Below are 17,008 nucleotides of genomic sequence, written 5' to 3'. Positions count from 1 at the left end.
GGTTTCACCGGTAGCTGGGATTGCGTGTTTTCTTTTTAAGTTAGAGGGTATCGGGGAAACACAAAAAAGGGCTTCCATCTCAATGGGTGCAACTCAACATGGGAAAAATGTAGAACCAGGAACTATTAGCATAACAGCTGTAAATGGTCATAGCTGTGTTGGGAAAGTACGAGCACTAATAGAAAGCTCTGATCTACATCTACATCTATACTCCGCAAGCCACCTGACAGGCACTGAAAGTTGGCTAAAGGCTAAATTTTTTCAAAGAACCTAACGGTCATCAGAAAGGATAGACTAAACACAGTTGGTGTTAGAAGTATTTTATGATGCAGCAAAATTGAAGAAGATAGTTCCTGTGAGTTAGTATGCACAGAGGTGATTCTTGGCAGCCAGAACAAAATAATAATTTCATCTTTTTATTGACCTCCTAACTCAGATGATACAATTACTCAAAGGTTCAAAGAAAACTTGAGATTAATTTTAACCATGTACCCGACTTATACAATTATAGTGTGTGTTAACTAGAATTTACCTTCGATATGTTGGCAAAAAAATAGGTTTCAATCCAGAGGTATGCATTAAAAAATCATCTCAAACTGTGAAATAATTTTCAGAGAATTCATTTTGCAAGCATTTAGTTCATGAGCCCACTCTAATAATAAACTGTACTGCTAACAAACGTGACCGCTTATCAACAAATAATCCTAAGCTAATAACGAGCATCAACACTGATACAGGGATTACTGAACACGAGGTTCTCATAGAAAGAGCAGATGCGAGTTAAATTCAGAGAAATATTATCGACAGCGATTGAGAGGTTTATACCAAATAATTTAACTAACGACACGGCCAACCCCCCCTTGGTACACAAAACGGGTCAGAACACTGTTGCAAAAACAATGAAAAAAAGCATGCCAAATTTAAACAGATTCAAAATCTCAAAACTGGCAATCTTTTACAAAAGCTCAAAATTTATCGCGGGCTTCAATGCTAGATGCTTATAACATTTTCCAAAAGAATGCTTTTTCTCAAAACCTGGCAGAAAATCCAATGAGATTCCAGTCGTGTAAAGTATGCTAGCGGCACGACACAATCAATGCCCTCTCTGTGTGATAGCAACAGAAATACTATCAACGACAGTGCTGCCAAAGCAGCGTTACTTAACGCAGCTTTCCGAAATTCCTTCCCCAAAGATTACAAAGTAAATATTGTAGAATTAAAATCAAGAACAAGAACTGTCAACTTGAGTAACCTCCAAGTAGGTGTCCTCGGATTAGTGAAGCAACTTGAATCACTTAGCAAGATCAAGTCTTCTGGTCCAGACTGTATACCAGTTAGGTTCCTTTCAGAGTATGCTGGTATCATAGCTCCATACTTACCAATAATATACAATCATTCGCTCGACAAAAGATATGTACCCAAAGACTGCACAGGACACACCAATATTCAAAAAACGTAAGAGTAATCCACTACATTACAGGCATGTATCATTAACATCAATATGCTGCAGGATTTTGGAACACATTAATTCTAACACCATGAATTACCTCGAAGAGAATTGTGTATTTACACATATTCAACACTGATTCAGAAAACATTGTTCTTGTTAAACACAACTAACTCTTTCCCCACACGAAGCACTGAGTTCTATTCACAAGGGATTTCAAATTGATTCTGTATCTCCAGATTTCAAGAAGGCTTTTGACACTATACTACACACACAGCCTGTAGTAAAATTGTGTGCTTATGGAATATCATCTCAGTTATGTGACTCAATTCATGATTTCCTGTCACAGAGGTCACAGTTCGTAGTAATTTACAGAAAGTCATCGAGCAAAACATAAGTGATTTTGTGGCATTCTCCAAGGTAGTGTTATAGGTTCTCTGCTGTTCCTTTCCTATATAAAGGAATTAGAAGAGAATATGAGCAGTCGGATTAGGTTCTTTGCAGATGATGATATCATTTACCATCTAATAAAGTCATTGGAAGATCAAAACAAATTGCAAAATGATTTAGAAAAGGCATCTGTGTAAGTGGAAATTGGCAATTGCCCCTAAATAACGGCAGGTATGATGTCATCCACAAGAGTTCAAAAAGCAACCTATTAAACTTCAGCTAAACAATAAATCAGTCAAATCTGAAGGCCACAAATTCAATTAAATACCTAGGCATTACAATTACAAACAACTTTAAACAAACCATACACTGAATTTTATTGGCAGAATACTTAGAGAATGTAACACATGTAGTAAAGTGTCTGCCTACACTATGCTTGTCTGTACTCCCTTGGGATCTGACTAGATAGGTTAACACAGTACATAGAGAAAGTTTAAAGAAGAGCAGCATGTTTTCTATTATTGCAAAATAGGGGACAGTGTGTCACTGAAATGATACAGGATTTGGGGTGGACATCATTAAGACAAAGGCATTTTTTGCTGCAGCAGAATCTTGTCATGAAATTTCTATTACTAACTTTCTCCTCCAGATGCGAAAATACTTCATTGATGTCGACATGCATTGGCATAAACAATCATCATAATAATAAAACTAAAATCAGAGCTCTCACAGAAAGATATAGGTGTTTGTTCTATCTGCATACTGTTCGAGATTGGAACAACAGAATTATTGTGAAGGTGGTTCGATGAACACACTGCCAAGGACTTAAGTTTGATTTTCAGAGTACCCATGTAGACGTAGATATTCTTTATCAATTACCTGTTTCTTTTTTAGGTAAAACAGAAATGTTAATTCTCACTTAATCCACATAAGCACGAGTGCCACAAAAACATACTTAATTACCCAGTATTTTCACTGCAGTTAGTAATTTAGTGCCTTACATAGTCACATTTTTTAAATGTAGCTCACTGTCAATTGCAGCCTCTGCATATACTGATACCACAATCTACACTGGGTGAAGAAAAAAAACTGTCTGTAATTTATATCACACCAGTTTTTTTGCAAGATCCCTGGCCGCCTCCTTCCTTGTGCAACTTTGCAGTGAATAGTAATTCCAACTATCGCACTCAGATTTCAAGTTGGACAGGACACAAAATCAGTTCTTTTGGCAGTGATGGGATGAAGGAGAAATCTTAACTTTAAAAATGAAGAACTTATAACTTGAATTACCAAACCAGCAATTTGATCTTTCAGAAGACTACTGGAAGGTTAGATTCTGGTAATGTTCTTACATGTCATTAACTCCAAATCTGAAGTTTATTGATGTAACACACAAATATAACTACATCATATGTGTAAAATTTGGAAATCCATCTGCAGGGAACTCTACACATACAAAACAAATGGCAGATTGCAGCAGAGGTGTGTAAGAGAGTGTAGATATGGCTGTCAAACTTGCAGGATGTAAAGTGGCTGGTTCCACTGGACACACATGGTCCGATTCCTTATTGTGCACACTAATCACAGCAGTCTGCCAATGTGAGATCTGAACCATAGTCGCAATGCCAAGAGTATGATCCTTTATTTAAACAACTTGAGCATAGCAATTTAAAGAGCTCTGAGTTGAAACAAAGGAGCCTACAATTGACACTGGAGCATTATTATCTTCAACAACACACTGCGAAAAACATCAACTGATCGTAAATTTATAAGAAGTTATGGGTATTATTCTAATCACTCAGTTGATATCTCAAATGAAATAATGAAGCACAGAATACAAATCTAATCTGAAAACAGACAGTCTCTGGAGGTGTTTTCTAACTTTTGAACATTTTACACTTGGACTTAGTGAAAACAGATTAATATGAACATCTGATCCCAAAGACAGAACAACAAAGACTTTTAGGCAAGACACCTTTATGTAAACTTTTTTGTAGCTAAAAATCAGTCATATTTTAAAGATTCAGAGAAGTATATAGTGTGCGAGTACGTAATGAGATGTAAGTTAAAGATTTGTGTAATTTGATGTGCAAGGCTTCTAGGGACAGTTCAAAGCATTAAAATGGCAAGCCAAAATTTAGTTTTGCTGTACCAATAATGATAATGTCATGGGATCACAATTATAAATCACTGCACATGCTGTGTGATCTAGGTCAGTATTTTTGGTAGACAGCAGTGGTGATGAACAGTACAGTACAATTTAAGTGATGCACAGCGAGATGTGTATGGGGATGTACGATGTAATTCCCGATCTCTCAAATTTCATAAAAGCCAGAAAACTGTTGGATGTACAATCATTTGTGTTTATTTTGACTCAGTTTATATGAGACTGTGAACTATTTTTGGTAGAGTTTGAACCTTCAGATGCCGAAAGTATGTGACTGTCTCTTTAACACGCTGTCTTATGTTGAAAACCAAAATTGGTTAACATTTGCCTCTCACTGAATTTAGTCTGAAATCCTAGTCAGTTTTGTTACAATTATTATTATTATTGATGCACAACTGTTGAGGACAGTTAATTTCCATTGGGAATTAACATATGCAAACACCTCTCAGCATCCCTCTTGCCCAAGAATCAATCATAATTGGAAACTAGAAAATTAAGATGCAGTAGGAAAAGGGGAGGCAAGACTTTCAGACACATACAAGCAATCTATTATTGCTCTTTTTCAATCCTTTATGTTTACAACATGTATACAACACTGACTTTGGTGTGAAACCAGTAAGTATTTGCTCATATATGAAGAGGTGCTGAAAATGCTTTGAACTGAGAGCAGGATTTAAAATCAGCAACCAAGGCAGTTATAGGATTAAGAGCAATTCAGACTCTGAAAGTATTTAGAAAAAGCCACAAGATTCAATTTGCCACCATATTCTGTCTAGATTGTTTTTGCATAATAAATATTCTGTAACATTTCTAATAATCTTCATGACACACAATTATTAACACCATCTGATTGTAAGAAATTCTTCTCACAATTTCTCCTTTCACTGTCATCATTGGTTATGCTGAAGCAAGTTTTACATTAGCACTGAACACCAGCATTATTGTCACAAATCTATCATAAAACACTGAAAACTTTATAACTCGTTTATACTTGAAAACTGCCAAGAAAAACCATTTTAGTACCTTATGAGTATGTACCCAGTTTGCTTCAGTTTTATGCAGCAATAAACCTATACACATACCCCAAAAAAGCAGTTCACCAGACCCCTTATGTTATGTGGTAGAACAGTATCCAATGTGTCTATATCTTTAGAGAATCTATTTATAATCCTTCCAACAGGTGTTATATCAAAAAATGATAATGGCGTCCGCATTATATTGGAAAGCAAATTGTAGTGGATGATATGGGCAGCACTCAGAGCACCAATAAATGTAGTCAATGACGACAGGAGTAAAAAGATTACTGAAACAAGCACACAAAGAACACACACAATGAACAGAGTAGACAAACAATCCAAATAAAATAATATTCATACACTTTTCTTAAGACGTAATCACAAATTACAGAAACTTCACAAAATTTTTCACTGAATAGGCATTTACTATCAGGAACGACTAGGCATTAAACAAATATCAGAAACAAAGTGAAGAAGAAAATTTAACATATTTTACTCTTACCTGCTACTGAGATGTCTATCAAGTCCTTACACCAAAAATAAAAATGTATTAAAATATCACACAATATGTAAGATGCTGCACATTTTGCAGACCAGCATTATTCCTAACAAGAATGTAGGTAGCAAAATTGTTTCAATGTTACTGCCCAATAGGTGTCCTCCCAGTTATTTACCCAAGGTACACAAGCATACAGTAGATTTTATCTTACCAAGAATGATCACTGTGAATAAAAATTATAAATGAATTGATTCATTTCATTTCTCTGAAAACTTTCCTCCACTATAGTATTCACATAACTATGTGTAAAAGGAAGATAGTAAATTAAACATGCCCGCATGCTCTCAAATAGATATCCTGTTTCCCAATAAGTAGTTTGTTACGTACCAAGCCAAGCAACCACATTATTACAAAATGTGTATCAAAGAAACTCACAAAACACAAGCAAACACATAGCCACAAATCTCAGCCTTCTGCAGAGGTTAAGGAGAATAAGGCAACACTTCTATCAATCTTTGGAAATAGCTGCAGGAAAAATAGCTGGCATAAAATGTGCCGACTGTGTATCAGAGTTGTTATTCTTGAAAGAAGAATACTTCCAATAAAATTTCCAAGACCTGAGTCACCTTTGAATAAACTAAGAACCATGGTAATAACAAATCCAGGAGAGGAACTTAGTCAATAGAGCATGGATTCACCTTATATAGTTACTAAGTTTCAAAGGTTGTTCAGGGATATTTATTATTATTTTGATATACGTAACTCAAAGTCTTAAGTGGCTCACTACAGAGTAATGATGTAATAATGATTTCTTTGGTTTATTACCACAATTACCTTTGTTTTTGTAAAAATACCTTCCCAACAGTGGAAAAGCCTGTAATATGCATCACCAGTACAACACAAAAAACAATGTGATGTATCATTTCTCAATGAAACGCATGTACTTTTATCATGTTGTATTCAATCTGTTCTGTCAGTAGCAGTACTGCAACTAATCAATGAAGAACTTTTCCCTTAGAGGTACCGTCCAAAATGGCTACCACCACAGTCACAAAGTAGTGTACACCATTAATTGTCTCTAGATACTCAGAAGATTGGTGTATTACTACAACAGCTACAAAAATCCCAGGAACCAGGTCTAAGAGAGAGTATGAACTGGAGACGTGTAAATCAGGCACTTCACATCATCTGCTGCAGGAACAGGACAACTATTATCAATCCACTATTGTAGAAAATTAAGATCAATATAGTTCCTAACATCAAATACAAAGCTTGCCAGTCACTTGATAAGCTGACCCACGTAAGCTGACAATTACACAGAGGAAAATTCTCTTATAAAATGCAGGAGGACTATTTAGTTAGTGTTTTGTGTAAGAATTCATTCATTCAGTTGAGAAGTATAAGGTCCAATCACATAATAATTGTCACTATTACATTATACATTCATAGCAAAACAGGGGACGAGGGAAGGACGTTGTGTGAGAAATAATTACTTGGGCAGATGGTGGAGGGTGGCCAGTAAAGGATTACATGGGGAGGGAAAGAGAGGACAACCATGAGAGGGTTACTTAGGGGGAAGGGTACAGCGGCTGAGAAAGGATTACTTGAGGTGGGGCAACCAAGAAAGGATTACTTGGTGCGAGGGGGGACGGGGGGGGGGGGGGGGGGTCGCAATGTGACCGAGAAAGGATTACTCTGAGGGGGACGGGGAGGAGGAAGAGACCGGGAAAGCATTACTTGAAGTGCAGGGGGGGGGGGAGTAAGGGCTGCCGGGGTGAAGCGGAGGGGGGAGTAAGGGCTGCCGGGGTGAAGTGGAGGGGGGAGTAAGGGCTGCCGGGGTGAAGTGGAGGGGGGAGTAAGGGCTGCCGGGGTGAAGTGGAGGGGGGAGTAAGGGCTACCGGGGTGAAGTGGAGGGGGGAGTAAGGGCTACCGGGGTGGTGCAGGATTAAGTGAGAATGTATTACTGGTGTGGTGCAGGATTAAGTGAGAATGGATTAAGTGAGAATGTATTACTGTGGTAGAGGGCAGAAAGGAATACTAGGTTGGATTGGGTGAGGTTGAGTGGGTAGGGGTGGGGTACAGGTGAGAAAGATTTATGGGGACTGAGGAGTAAGTGGGAAAACAGTTTAATGGTGTGGGGTGGGTGGGGAGGACAAGCAAATATAACTTTCATCAGGCTGTGAATTTCTCTTTTTCCACTAGTATCTGGAACTCTTCCTGGAAGGAAACTGTTAACACAGCATTATAACTAACCTACTATCTTTGCACAGTAAGTTCATAAATCCAGTGGCAATGTTTGAATCTGGTTAGCCATCCAGATGAGGCTTTGAACTCTGTTTCCAAACCTATAGCTTCATGGTAAAAATGTATCTTTTCTGTCACACATTGGGCCTGAAACAATGACAACCTCTGCTCATATTTGGCTAAACCACTGTGAAAGAGCAGCATTCAATAAATAAAATTTACACCCCGTCATGCTTTTTGTGCAAATGGTCTAGAATTAGAACCACATTTCCAGTCAAAAATGTTGTATTTTTAGCGTATTCTTTTTAATGTCCTGAACAGTCTGCATTCCAGTGTAATCATCAGCACTTAGTTTTGCTTTCACAAATATTTCAGTTAAGGCTAGTTTATGTTTTAATGTCAACATGTTTCTTTTGTTTCTCTGTCACCTCTGTTTCAAATTTCTTTTAACATGCTTTGTTGATACTTTACTCACCAATTCACATCAGAAGACTTGGTTCATTTTCAACTGACAAGTAACAGGCTGAACAGTAACGATGAAAACAATAGTCCGTTGTCATGCAATGCAGTTTAAACAATGTAAATGGAACTTACTGTCTCACAACGGGTCTTGTTATAGAAAAATACTGCTTTTTTTGTGGTTACCTTCACTAATAATGCACACACAGCTGGTAGAGAGTACTAGGCTTGCCGACATGGGAAAGGATTGCTCTAAGGTGAAGTACTCATTCTGGTAACAAAGCCTGAACCGTATCTGCGAAATATCCTTTCTTAGAGGTGTCTTAGTCTAGCAAGGTGTGGAGAAAAGATTCTACAAAATTTGGCAAGTAAGACAGAAGCACTTGCAGAACTGAAGCTATAAAGCAGTCCATGATTCTAATCTGAGTCACTTTGTAAGAGCATTGCCCACGAGGCAAACTATTCGATTCGAAGTCAGCATATAGACTTAATCTGTCTGTAATTCCATGGCTATAGTACTTTAGTATTTGTTGCTCAATGCATCTCAGAGTGTCATTTAATCAAAGGCCACGCATCAGTTCCCTAACGATAAAATGCTTAAAAAATTTAATTTATCTGTCTCGCACAGTTTATTAATAATAGTCTTCTTACTGAGAAAATCTGGCAATATCAAAGTTTTAAGCCTGTTAAGCTTTAGCTACAACATGACACTGGACAAAAAGCAACCCTCAGCTGATAAACATTTGCAACATTAGAAACGACTATTGATCATAGTTCAATGCAACATGACAATCACCGTATGATAAAGCCAGTAAATCCGAGCATTAGCTTTATCCAGACTACTGTCCATAACACTCTTATGGCCAGACATGAATCACAAAAAGCAGCCTTTCTTCACAACAAATATGTGCTCAGTTTTCAGCTTAGGCTAATGTCAGTTATAAATTCTGAATTATTGACAAGGTAAGTTGCTACAGATAGTATTTGAAACTTATTACCAAAGGTTTACCCTAAACAATCCAACACAATGACAGCAATGGACTCAGACAGCAGCCCTTTGACAGTAAAATGCACAAAACATTCAGGACAGACTGACCCCTCACTGTTAACTAGAGAATTTAATGATTACCAAGAAAAACTGATGAATCCAGGAGTTAAAATTATTTGCCAGAGTGTTATCCACAACATCCACATCTTTACTAAATCTACTGATTATTCTGCCTGTTGGTGTGGCATCAAAGAAACTCATAGGGCTTTTCAAGATGTTTGTTAGCAGGTGATAATGCAACCTGCCTGCTGCTGCTATAGAACCAGCTGCTGTTGATGCTGCTCTACACAGCTGTGTTAATGCTGCAAAATCAATGAGAAAAGCTGTTTACTTCATAATGCCTATTAAGTTAGTCAGTTCAGAGCAGAAGCATATTTTTAATACTGAGTAACACTGCAATTCAAAATTTTGCCCATGTAAAGAAATGTAAGGTATAATTCTCTTTACTCAAATATTCGATAAAAAAAAGTAATTGATTTGCATAATTTTCACCAATTAATTAACATCCAATTGTTTGTGGTACACTGATGAAGATTTCTGCATATGGAAATGTAGAAACGGTAGACCCAATTACAAGGGCATTTTTGGTGAAACCTATGGTAAAACCTTTTGTCAAATAGCATTTTTTAATGTATGTACAACAGTGACTCATCTAGCTTCACATGTAATAATTTAAATGTGTAAGGGTCTACGGGTTGCACGTAGCTGTGCGGTACATTAACACGCGCTCGCCAGCCAAGCTGTCTGGAATGCTGATGATTCGTTTGGTCAGTAGATGCACATCCAGCCGCACTGTGATGGGGAGTAAATGACTGGCCACTGTCTGCAGTGGGCAGTATTAACTAGCGCAGCCTCGGGTACGAATATGTCTTGTCTTGGAGCCTTTAGATACAACCGTAATTAGCCGGTGTTAGGACGTCAGACACAGTGATGATGGATACCAGTAGTGTGTGTGTGTTTTATAATCCGCCTTCATTAATAAAAATGTTTGAACTTACTTATCATGTTCGTGTATTACTGCACCTCAAGGACCCATCGCTTACAAATCCTGACAAAATATTTGTGTAACCATCATCCGGGGAAACAACACAAACAACCCCCTTATAGAAGTGGTGTCAGAATGGGGATAATTATGGAAAATCTACAGTCCAGAAAAGGCGCAGTACAACGTGAACTTCGAGCAGCAGCAGCAGCAGCAGCAGCAGCAGCATGAACATCGCTCGACTATGCAAGGACATCCAACACTGGAATTCAGGTTGGCCTACTAAAGTTTGACTAGAATATGAAAGGCAGTGATGGATTTTTATGTTACATTTGAGTGACTCATTGGTGTTAAACCTGACGAAATGTCACAATCCAGTCAGACTAACATCGTTGATCTACAATTAATTAACTGTAAGACAAGATTTGGCAGTTAAAAGCAGAAAGAAGCGAGCATAACAGTCCGAGAGACTTGTCAAATTATAGTTCATGCAGTTCAGGTACAACAACAATAAATAATTTCTCATTATTGCCATCAGTACCAGTGTTTGGCAGGAAACCCGAAGATGATGTGAAGATGTTTTTTTGTTAACTTGAAGGTGCCGCCCTGTTAGCATCATGGACAGATTCTGATAAGCTAGTAGCTGCCAAATTAAGAATTCAGGGAGCAGCACAAGATTTCATTAGTGTGGAGCCTACTTGTGTGAAAACAAAAATTACAATGAGTTTAGAATGATTGTTGTTCAGAGGTTTAAAAGTAAAAGCGCAATCAGATTTTACAGAGAGCAGCTTCACAGTTTGTGAATGCGATGAGATGAATCGATCAAGCAGTTTGCCAGCAGAATTCAAAACATCAATGCTCAAACATACGAGTTAGTAAAAGGTGAAAATGAAAATCGCATTCAGTTGTTCGAAGTCTACCAGAGAGCCTTGGATACCTTCATTCATGGGTTGTATGGAGAGGAAGTAAGTAAAGCTGTTTGATTCGCATTATGTAAAATGTTTCAGGAAGCAGTAGAATCAGCTGTTGGTCTCCTTGAAGCACTAAGATGACCGAATGAGATGCAGAAACAAGAATGCAGAACTTTCAACACAACAGTACAATACTACAGATGCATTAAGCAGGGTCACAAGCGAAAGGATTGTAAAGAGAATCGAATCTGCTATCATTGCATGACATTTTGAGAGATTGTCGCAACAAGAAGAAAGGTAATGTAAACAACAAACTATCTGCCAGATCTTTAAATGAGTACGGGGACGTACGGGCCACCACTCCATCCACCCCATGCCATAGACAGTGACTCCTGTTAGTTCCAGCAAAAATCAGACCAAAAATGACTTCGTGATAGGTGCTGCATATCGTGGGAGAAACATCGAACTACTTACTGACACACGTGTCAGACCTCATTAATGTAGTGTTGCATAGATAAACGGGATAAATTGAAACTGCCACTATTAAAAGTGCGAGGGTTAAACGGAGGAAAGCTACGTAACTATGGAGAAGTTGACGTAGAATTAATTCTTGACAAGGCCAAGATGAAGATGAAGATAAGGATAAAGATAAATACACAGTAAGGGTGCAAGTAGTTTCAAATAACTAAACGCGTTATGATGGTGTACTTGGATTTGATTTCTTGTCCGCTAACGAGGCAGAGATATTTGTCGCAGAAGAAAGATTGGACTAGGCTTTAGTAACTACAACCTAGGAAATCTTTCTTCAGATCGTGCTCAAAGGAGCAGCAATACTGACATCATGGGAATGGACCACCCAAATGATGCATCAATTCAAACTGTCCATGTCCCTGTACAGATTGATCAGCCTCAGCTAAGTCCCAAGGGAGGAAAGACATCTACGTTGAAGTCAAGTCACCCCAATGCAAGGAAGGAACTTTGTTATTAATTGAGTGATCTGAGAAAAGTGAGTTACTGGATACAACACATTGTTATGTTGCTAGAATTGTAGGTGTCACTACAATGGTGAGACATAATATCGCCATAGTCCTGGTTACAATAATGTATATGAGCAATGAGGAGGATGATTTTCCATGAGGAACAAAAGTTGCTGAAGTGTCAAATTAAGTAAAAGTGACATAATACAGATTCCAGATGAGGTAACAAATGCTGCAGTTATAAACACAGATTTTTGCAACAGTACCGCAAAATTGCAATGAGGAGACAAAGTTAATAATGAACTGAAGCGCAAGATTTGAAAAAAGATAAAACCATTTGACAGTTGATGAACAGAAGATTTTAGTGCCTGTTTTGTTGGAGTATGCAGATTTATTCCAAGAAAGTGCACAGAAACCTTACCGAATACCATTTAGTCAAAAAGTATGTAGAAGACATGGTTAAAGAACAATTAGAAACTGGAATTATAAAACCAAGAGATCCTTCAGACCCACTGTGGTGTTCACCTGTTGTAATTGTAATGAAGAAATCAATTCCTGGAGAACCACAGTTCTGTTTTTGTGTTGATTACCGATCTTTGAATGCTGTCACCACACCCAACGTTTACCTCTTACCAAATTTAGGGGAAACCTTGAATTACTTGGGCAGATGTCTAATTTTTTCAGTATGTGATTTAACAAGTGATTATCACCAGTTAACAGTGGAGCCAGATGATCAAGCAAAAACTTCATTTGTAACAGCAACAGGAGTATGCAAGTATCTTCGTATGCCATTTGGACTTTGTAATGATCCAGGTACATTTCAACGCCTGATGGAGTCAGTTTTATGAGGCCCCCCAACACAGGCACTTGATTACCTTGATGATGTAATAATTTTTGGTGAAAACATGAAGCAGCATACCGAGAGACTACAAGCTGCTTTTGAGTATATAAGAAGTGCAAACCTGTCTTCATCAATAGATAAATGTCATTTTGCACAAAGTAAAGTTAACTATCTTGGTTATGTTGTACCAATGAAGGAGTTTGACCTGATCCAAAATTAATTGAAGATGTGAAGAAATTTCCTGAACCACAGAATTTGAAAGAACTACAATCATTCTTGGGACTGTCAAATTTCTACAGATGATTTATAGACCGTTATGCAAATATAGCGCGTCCAGCGACACAGGTACTGAAGAAAGGAGTCACATTTAATTGGTCAACAGAATTCAAAAAGGCAATGGAAGAACTTAAAACTGCTCTAACCATAGCCCCAGTGTTAGCCCATCTGGATTTCAGTGAACCTTTTATTCTTTCAACAGATGAATCCAATTTTGCCATAGGTGCAATCTTTTCTCAAGACGTTGATGGTCATGAGCATGCAATCCCATTTGCTTGCAGACAATTAAATAAAGCAGAATGTAATTATACTACTACTGAGAAGGAGCTTTGAGCTTTGGTGCAACACGTAACAGATGTTTCTTAACGGAAAGAGAATTTACAGTTATAACAGATCATGCCGCACTTAAATTGTTATTGAGCTTAAAGGATCCAAGTTCCAGATTAACAAGATGGGCATTACGACTGAGTGAGTACCAATTTAAGGTTATTCACAACATGTGAATTCTGATGCAATGAGTCGAAAAGTCAATGTTTATGTTACAATGAGTTGATAAGAAGAGCTAAAGGCAGCTCAGGAAGAAGATCCACAATGCAAATTATGGAAAAATGATTGCCATTTTGTCAAAATAGATGGATTATTGTACAAAATAACTAGTAAAGGAAACTGCCTAGTTATTCCAGAAACTATGAAAGAGCAAATCATGAGAGAGCAACACAATTCTTTATGATCAGGACATTGCAGTAAAAAGCAAACAAACATTAAAATAGCACAAATGTTTTGGTGGCTGAGCTGCAAAGCTGATGTTTTTGAGTTTGTTTCATGATGCGATTCCTGTAACAGACAGAATAATGTAAGAAAAAGTAGAGCACCATTGTAAGAACTGCCAGAAACAAGTGACCCATTTGAACGAGTAGGACTAGATGTCGTAGGATCATTGCCTAAGACAGAAGATGAAAACAAATACATATTAATAATGTTAAATCATTTCTCTAGATACCTTCTCATGATACCAATACATGATTAGAGCACTGAGACTATAGCTAAAGCTTTTGCGAAAGAACGGATTCTTAAGTTTGGATCACCATTAAGTATAATTAGTGATCAAGGAATGCATTTTATGAGTGAGTTACTTAAACAGCCTCATAAGCTCATGCAAATAACTCAGTTAAGGATTACACCAGCACACCCTGAAGGAAATGGAAGATTTGAGCAAGTCCACAGAACAATTATTACAATGATTAGCCATTATGCGAGCAGCAAACATGACAATTGGGATGTCTGTTTACCGTACTAAGTTGTTACAATACCAAAATGCACAGCTCAACTGACCTAAGTCCATATGAGATAGTCTATGGAAGAACAATGCATTCACCCTTGGACTTTGCATGATTGACTGCCGGAATCAGCAATGAACACGTAAGTGATCCAGCAAGCAAGCCAGAGGGAGCATGAGGGAAAGGAAAGGGGTGGGGGTGGGGGGGTGGAACAGTGGAATCATCAATCCTTTCTTCAGCAAGGAAGACAACATGACCGGCAAGCAGCAGTGCCACAGTATCGAGTTGGGGATCTTGTGTACCTGAGCAACATGGTGTAAAAGAAGAGTCAAGTCAAAAAATTTAAGAAGTTTTGTAAAGGACCATATTCAATCTTGGAGGTGTTGTCAGCAGTCACTTGTAAGCTCCAACTGCCCTTTTGTTCGATTGTCATTCATGTGAATTGTGTAAAGCTATTTCTGAGTAGGTTTCCTGTAGTATCGCAATATGACGAGGACCAACCGAGAGGCAGACCTGCTGTTCTCACATACAGCAAGCGACAATCGCGAGGTTGCAGTCCAGGCTTCAAAGCTGAGGCATCACCACGTTCCAATCTGTGTAAATGTGTGTAGTGTGTGAGAGTGCAATGTGTGTGTGTGTGTATTTCAGCCATTTACTTATATGAATGTGTTGTGACAATTAAGTCTAGTATTTATAACTAATTAACCATGTTCATTTTTATTCTAATGCTTGCTATGATAGATTATTCTACTAATGCTGTAGTAATAGTACCACGGAGTACAGGTGTTTTGTTTGAACCATGATCAGACATGGTAGTTCCAAAAAGTAATACAAAACTTGTCCTCGAGTACAATCTGAATGAAATCCAGCAATAGTTCAATTCTATAAAAAAGCAAATTGATCCAATTCATTGTGTTAAGGGTAATAATACAATTTTGGAAATGGCTAAATCTTGATATAATAACTGGATCACACTCAAAATGCAGGTAGAGTCTACATTTGCTAATTATGAACAAGAGAATTACTGTTTTTTAAAGCTTTTGGCACACAAAACTTTACTTAGGCATAAACATGCCTGGTTTGATTTTGGAGGGAGTATCCTTCATACTGTATTTGGTACTTTAACTAGTCGAGATCTACTGGAAGTTAAAGGCAAAATATTAGCTGTTGTTCAACAGTCCAGTACAGATTCAACTAACTTCTCTAATGAAATTGCTGTATTAAAGAGTATGTAAAGAACCATTACTAACCACACAGTTTTCATTGAACAGATCGTAAACAATTTATCTCACATTTCCATGTAATTTGTAATGAAACGTACGCAAATACCCAAGAACTATTCGAAGGATTAAATGCTGTGAGTGCACACCTAGATTTAAACACTCTTTTGTTAAGGATTACTGATAGTTCATTAAATGCTAGAATTGATGCCCTTAACTTAAAAACAGCCTTAGAAAGTAGTTCAAATGATTGAGCAGTGTACAGCTACATCCAGAACAATTTTTACAGATCCTACTATCAATTGAACGAAAGCTAGATGCAACATATACTACGATTTACCCTGTTAACTCTCACAATTTATATGCTTACTACAAGTTAACCATCACACACCCTTAAATGATTGAAGATGAAGTAACTGCCATTGTTTCTATACCCATTGCTAGATCAAAGCATAATTTTGAAGTGTATAAGATTTATAATTACACTGTGAAATGGAAACAGGCAGGTATCAATGTAAAGTATGTACTGAATGATTATCTACTGATCAGCAAGCATCACAGATATTCTGTGCCCCTAAATGAAAATTATTTGCGTATGTGTAAATGTAGTCTTAAATTTATTTGCCGTGAATTGGCAGTATTCTTTGTCAGCAGGGTATACAGCTGAGAGAAAGAATTGTTTATGAATCATCCCCCAAGAGATGATTGCCCTAGAATTTTAATGCCTCTTTATCATCAATTTCTTAAACGATGTTCTGAAGGTATAAGTTTCGCATTTAACTCCACCCTTTATGTCACATTTACATGTAATAACTATGACACAACTGAGCTACCCTTACACTAAAACTGAACAATGGTGGATTAACCTTTAATGCCACACATTGCGATTTATCATGTGAACTATTTGATACGAGTAGTGTCATACATATTAACATATGAAAAGCATTCCTTATGAAGTTTTGCTGAAGACAATAATTTAATTAAGTCCTTTGATTCCTCCAGTAATATTAATGCATACTTGATTGTCAGTATTGTGTTTTTATTGCTGTTATTAACTTGTCTTTTGTCAACAGCATATGTCATGTATGAAATTGTCATCTTGAAGGCATGCTTCTCTGTATCGAACGTTACTGTGTCTGCAAATGAAATACATGCCTTCTGATGCCACAAATGGCAAAATAGGTTCATAACGCTCATGAGGTCATTTTGAGCTTTTTACTCCTTTTCTCTGGGGAGAGTGATGTAAGGGTCTAC

General features: G+C 37.5%; 1 protein-coding gene across 4 annotated transcripts in view; it reads right to left on the bottom strand.

Annotated features, from left to right (window-relative positions):
• The window catches only part of LOC126277931 (multidrug resistance-associated protein 1), a 342,566-nt gene that overhangs the window by 54,920 nt on the left and 270,638 nt on the right, over nucleotides 1-17,008 (bottom strand). For 2 of the 4 annotated variants that reach the window (XM_049977512.1, XM_049977509.1), the window contains exon 22: nucleotides 5,087-5,307. The exons of the other annotated variants lie outside the window; for them this stretch is intronic. In XM_049977512.1, coding sequence (XP_049833469.1) covers nucleotides 5,087-5,307 — 221 coding nt within the window. The remainder of the gene's footprint in view (nucleotides 1-5,086; nucleotides 5,308-17,008) is intronic. 4 annotated transcript variants of the gene reach the window in all.

The sequence above is a fragment of the Schistocerca gregaria genome, chromosome 6 (genome assembly GCF_023897955.1).
Source record: "Schistocerca gregaria isolate iqSchGreg1 chromosome 6, iqSchGreg1.2, whole genome shotgun sequence".
Classification (NCBI taxonomy): domain Eukaryota; kingdom Metazoa; phylum Arthropoda; class Insecta; order Orthoptera; family Acrididae; genus Schistocerca; species Schistocerca gregaria.
Note: the sequence above shows the minus strand (reverse complement) of the source record. Positions and strands in the feature narration are given on the sequence as shown.